The sequence below is a fragment of the Alligator sinensis genome, unplaced genomic scaffold (genome assembly GCF_000455745.1).
Source record: "Alligator sinensis unplaced genomic scaffold, ASM45574v1 scaffold74_2, whole genome shotgun sequence".
Classification (NCBI taxonomy): Eukaryota; Metazoa; Chordata; order Crocodylia; family Alligatoridae; genus Alligator; species Alligator sinensis.
The window spans coordinates 2,656,577-2,662,370 of record NW_005841931.1 but is presented as its reverse complement, the minus strand read 5'-3'; the positions used below and the strand labels follow the sequence as shown (position 1 = coordinate 2,662,370).

The 5,794-nt window shown below is 46.3% G+C and overlaps 1 protein-coding gene across 2 annotated transcripts in view; it reads left to right on the top strand.

Annotated features, from left to right (window-relative positions):
- The first annotated feature begins 320 nt into the window (after window positions 1–320).
- Window positions 321–5,794, top strand: part of TRIM24 (tripartite motif containing 24) — a 115,320-nt gene continuing 109,846 nt past the window's right edge. For both annotated transcript variants that reach the window (XM_025198927.1, XM_025198928.1), the window contains exon 1: window positions 321–414. In XM_025198927.1, the coding sequence (XP_025054712.1) occupies window positions 336–414 (79 nt within the window). In that variant the 5' untranslated portion in view covers window positions 321–335. The remainder of the gene's footprint in view (window positions 415–5,794) is intronic.

The window sequence follows — 5,794 nt, the reverse complement described above, 5'->3', positions numbered from 1 at the left end:
GGTTCTCCTGCCTCTGCCGGCAGCCTGTGGATCTTATCAGGGCAAGCTTGTTTTAACCCTACGCTTCAAAGGCACAGCTCCTGCTCTGCTTCCACCAGGTTTGTCCTTACCCGGGATGCAGGTGTGTGACAAAGCAGGCAGCGGGCTGAGGGATGCAATGCACATACAACACTTGATCTGAGCCTTCAAGAGGCTGAGACGCATATATATGTTTGGAGAGTCGTCGTCCCCCCCCCTCCCCCCCTTTTGGTTCAGGGTGTGAAGATAGCCCAGGGTGGTTGCAGCAGGAGCTCCTGGTAAGGAGCAGGGCTTGGTGTTACGGGGCTGGGCAGATCATGCCCTCCCCAATAGGGGCGTGGGTGAAGCGTGCAGTGGACTTCATGCTGACCTGTAGTTGCAGGGCAGAAAGCAAAGGTAAGCTGTGAGGGTTGTATCAAACTGTGCCGTGATGGCTCTTTTATTGCCCCTCCGGGTTTTGTGTTTTGTTTCTTTTTTTATTTGGCAAACTTCACAGATTGGTTTCACTTTTTGGCATAGATGAGGAAGGAAAGGGCTTCTGTGAGGGAGCAAAAAAAGATGGAGGGCAGCACGAGGCACCTGTTAGTTGGTGGTTGGGGGAGCAAGTGGCTTAGAAGTTCCAAGTTCAGTAATGTTTCTGTGTTGGGCAGTCTGCAAGGGCACCAGCCTTCAGGCAACCTGTGCCTGCTTCACCTGCCCAGCCTGCCTGGGCTTGCTTGCACAGTATGGGACTCTGTGGTAGTACTCAGACAGGGGGTGACCAGGCATATGTCCGTGTGTCGGGGAGGATAAAGGGTGGAGGGCCTCTGTGTCATTCCAAAGAGTTGGTTGCTTTGAGACTTCCCATAGTCTCCTCACACTAGGCTTAAAAGGACTTTCCTTAGAAAGCTGCAAGTACCTTGCATTGCCAGCAGTTGCATAGAACTGTGTGTGCAGGGGGAACCTGGAAAGCACGGCTGGGTACACGAGTGCAGGCAGAGGGGGTGGAACAGTTAACAGTTGATGGGCTAATTCACTTCTCCTTGAGTGTGGAATTGATAGCCATTCTGTTTTGTTAAATACCCATTGGGCAATAGAGGTCTTTCCCCACCACCTCCACCCAGCAATTAACAGGTGTTTTACTGTTACAGCCCAACCACCCCTTGCTTGCCACAAACCATAAAGCCCTCTACTTTCTCCCTCCAGAACCTGGCTACCCCTCCACCCCGCACCATCCCAGATAAGGCAGAGATCCCTGCCCAGGGTCGGTAGCATGGAACTGAAACTGATACAGAGGCTTTTTGCTTCCCTGCCCTGTGAACTGTTGTTTCTGTAGGCAGTAGAGTCCTAGTCGCATCCCAGAGGAGCCCTAGTATGGTTTGTGGGGTGTGAGGAGTGGTGCAGTTTGGGATGTCCAGAGGACTGACCAGACACTAGGCACAGAATGCTCTATGTCCACACGTAACACTAAACTGGTTCAAGGAGAATCAAATTAGTACATAATTTTCCCAGTGTGCTTTTGAAATGTTCCAGGAAATTTTAACTGGTCTAATGTGGCATGCATGTCTAGACTCTTGGGTTTTACAGGGTAATTAGAGTGTTCTCAGTTTTACATCTGTCCATACTTGTAGTGTCCACATGCTATTAGTCTGGTTAAATTTAGATGAGGCATTTAGCTAAACCTTTTTGATTTTGAATTAAATAAAGAACCTCTTGAAGTTGTCCTTAAGCAAATGTGCTTTTCATCATGGAGATCTAGTTTGTGTTTGACATAGCTGTAATACATTTCTAGGCAATAGGCATGTTGTAGTAGAACTTTAGTACTGTCAGTAGTGTATTGGATGATAAAAATTACTTTAACCAATTTTCCCTTAATCTCTTTCTTAGTAGAAATTGCCTGTTTATTCTATTCTGTAATACAAAAGTTCATCCTGAAAAAAAAACAGAAATGTGGTGATGGAAATGAATGAAATAAATATCTTTAATAGGTAGGTGTGATGGAACTGGAGCTACTCTCTAGCAGTTTATGAATGCTGTATATTGACCTGGATATTGGGATGAAGGGACCTGGAGAGAGGGACATGAAAGGCAATATCAGAACTTCCGAACTTGAAGAATTTGCTGTCATCTTAACCTGTAAAATGCATTTTTGTCTAGGGAAAAGTTCATAACCTAGGAACACCAAAGCATTATAGTAATTTAAAAAGGAACATGGCTTGCAGAAGAACTTTGTCCAACCCACAGCATGTCCCTCAGTCCCACCTGGCCCATGTGCTGTCTGGCCTGTGGCATGTCCCGCTGTCCCAGGTGTGCAGTGGGACTGGGGTAGCTCTGCGGCTGGACTCCACTTCTAGGCAGCCCAAGGGGCAGTGACTCCTTCCGACTGCTGCCACCTTCGGCCCCAGCCCCATGGAGACTGGCAAGGACCTGCACACACAGCCCCAGCCTTGGCCCACCTTGCACCCACTCTGGACTTGGCTCAGCTGGAGTCCTGGCCTGCTCCAGACTGCTTGCCCATGATGAGTGGCAGTTGCAGCAGCTGGGCAGAAAAGCAGCTGCCTCCCCCTCACCACTGCTGGGCCCTTTTTGCTGCTGCCTCCCTGGAGCTTGCACCTGGAATGCCTTGTGGCTCCTTTTCACTGCCATTGCTCCTCAGCTGGGAGGTGGCACTGTGGTAGTGGGGACTGCAGTGGACAGGAGCTGCAGAACAGCCTGTGCACAGGCTCCAGGTAGCTGCAGCAAGAAGGGCCTGGCAGCAAGAAGGGCCTGGCATCAGTGAGGGGGCAGCAGCTGTTTTTGCCCTGTACCCAACAGTAGCTTCTGCCTGGCCACTGCCGTTGCCACCACTGCTCATTGGGCGCAGGCAGTTCGGAGCAGGTGCAGAGCAGACTGGGGTCAGGGCTGTGCACATAGGTCCTGGCTGGTCCAGAGCTTGTCCACTCCTGCTGGGGTGAGTCCAGAGAGGGCGTGGGATGAACTGGGGCTGTGTGTTCAGCTGCTGCTGGGTGCTGGTGGCAGGGAGGAGCCCAAGGTTGAGTGGGCTTGGCTGTTGTGGGGTGGGTGAGGAGGGTGTTGACCAGCCTGCCACCCCCAAAAATTTGCCCACCCCTGATGTAGATGGTCTTAAAACCTTTCTTCTCTAGCTGCATTCTTCTGATGGCTTAACAATATATTAACTTAATTTTAAAATTAAGTTTGATCACAGTATAATTTATGAGGAACAGGTTCCCAAAGAGAAGAACTAGACCTAGTCAGACCTACTGCATTAGCTTGATTGATACACAGCAAATTGTGGCTTAGCCCAATCCAGGAGCGGGAGAACTGGTCAGTTCAAACCTGGGGAAAGTAAAGGCACAGAGCCTGACACGTGAAGGGGATTCACTCGGAGACCAGAAAGGGAGCAGAAGTACAAGTAGCCTTATAAACAGGACAGCAGGTTCAGGCCCCATTATAAACATTATTTGATGATTCTCATGAGCAGTATAAGCAAATGGCTCAATTTCCAAGCGTCAAAGAATGACAAAAAGAAAGGGATCTGTTCCTGACAAAGAAAGTGGAAAGACTAATATGAATGAAGGAGGAAGGCGTAGTATTGTTCAGAGAAGTAGTTACATGCATGCCAGGGACAAATGATAAAAGGTACATAAAATAATAATACAGAAATGGAAATTAGGTATTCCCCTCTTTTTCTCTTAATGATAGAGGGGATGGTACTGTATTTATGAAGAATATGCTGTCTCTTCCTGGTATTTGTAACACTAGCTCAGGTCGTTCATGAGCGGCTCTATTGTGACATGAGAGGATGGTATGTTCAGTTTTCTCTCAGCTGTTTATGTGCTCCATTTCTTTTGGCTGAAATGAGTGGTGGTAGGGGAGAGCTAGATGTCTCTCAAGAGTTTAATTGTTGGTAATCTGCCATAGGGGTGGCTTCATTGTCACTTTTCCTGAAAGCTCCATGGTGTACACTAGTACAGGGGCTGGCAATCTATACCCCAGCCTGTAGATATGGAGCTCTGGTGGCACTTAGCAGCAGGGGGCTTCAGCAGCAGTTGTTTTCTCCATGCTGCTGCAGGGAAAAGCCAGCATCTGGTACCCTCCTTATGCTGTTCAGCAGCAGTGGCCAGTGGCAGCAGCAGCCATGGCTGGATCCTAGCATTTGCCCAGCCACCTGCCTCCCTCTGACTCAGTTGCCTGCAGCCTAAAAGGTTGCTGACTGCTGCACTAATGAACTGAAGGCCCAGATTCACCAGTATGCTTGAATTGCTTTGTACTTCCCAAATGATGCAAGGCAACTGTGAACCTGATGGGCATATAATATGCTCCAGTTGCTTTAAGCTAACTGTGACCTTAAAATTAAAGCACGCATGTGCATGCACACATGACATCATGTATCGTCAGCTGGATAAAGATATGGTAAAACTTTCTCCTTGGAGGAGTTCTTCAGCTTTCCCCTATAGCATTTTTAAATTAAAAAGAAAAAGAATTTCTGGAGAGATGTATCAGTAACTGAAGGATGAAAACAAGTACAAGGGTTTTGGAACAACATATGAGTGACAAATGAACTTGGTGCAAACTAAAATAATTCTTGTTTTAAGGTTAAATTTAAAAACACCTGAATAGTTTAAGATATGGGAACACATACTTAAGTTATCCAACCAGTCTTAACTGGGCCTTCTGTCCATGTTGTGGAGAAGTGTATATGGGATTGATTTATTTATTTAAACAAAAATCTTATCTGGGGCTCCAAAGATGCCTAATGCGTGAAACTTAACTGGTGGCACGCTGTGTAAAACAAGGAGTCATTGAGCTTAACAACATATTAGGATTTAAAAATATATATTAATTTAAACACTCAGTGAATAAAAGCTTTCAATGGACTTCATATCAGAAACAATATATGAGTCTATGATATCTGGTCTTCAAGTTTAAGGTGTCAGAAGAATGGCTCCAGGGTGCAAACACTTATATATAATGTGGGATAGAAATGTCACTCCTAGGATGATGAGATCAGTTTAACTAGAGAATTCTTTTAAAATTACTGGAAGCTTGTTAGCAGGCTGGCTTTTGCATGGCAGCCAGTTATCATGTGATATGATACTGAGTAGCATGCATTATTGTAATGTTGCAAGAATAGGTCTCTTGACATCTGAAGAGTAGCTTTGGCACTTCTAAAACAGACTGGGCCTGCGACCAGGTACTGCCATACAGAGGTGGCCATCTGATGTTCATGGTTGCCACATATAGCACAGGCAGCCACTGCCCGGGAGCAGAAAGCAGAACAGCAGATTGGGCAGATGATCAGTGTGGCACTGGGGGAGGATGCCAGGCTTTTGTTGTAGGCCTGCCAGAAGGGTTGGCCCTATTGTTCTAATACCTCACCTGCCAATATTGCTCCTGTGTAGCTGGGGCAACTTAAATCTTTTAATTTTTTTTTTTTCCAGAATTGTTTTCCTGAGTGTATTAGGTTGAATCAGTAAGTGTAAGATGACGATTGCACCTTTTTGTCTGAGCAGATGTGCATACTGGGTGGTGCCCCAATGTCTGGTCGAGTGATAGCCTCTATACTTAAATAAGGCCATGTTCATGGTGGAGGGTGCATGTGAGCATTGAGTTACTTTTGTGGATCTTTAAATGTGAAGCTCAGGCATGTAATCGACAGGAGACGCATACTTCGCAAAAGAACTGCAAATCCATTTACATCTTGTGTATCTGAAATATTCTTGGTTATTTAACATTCTGTTCATGCCAATTTGGATACTGAGTAGATTTTTAAAATAAATAATTGTCTAGGTAATGG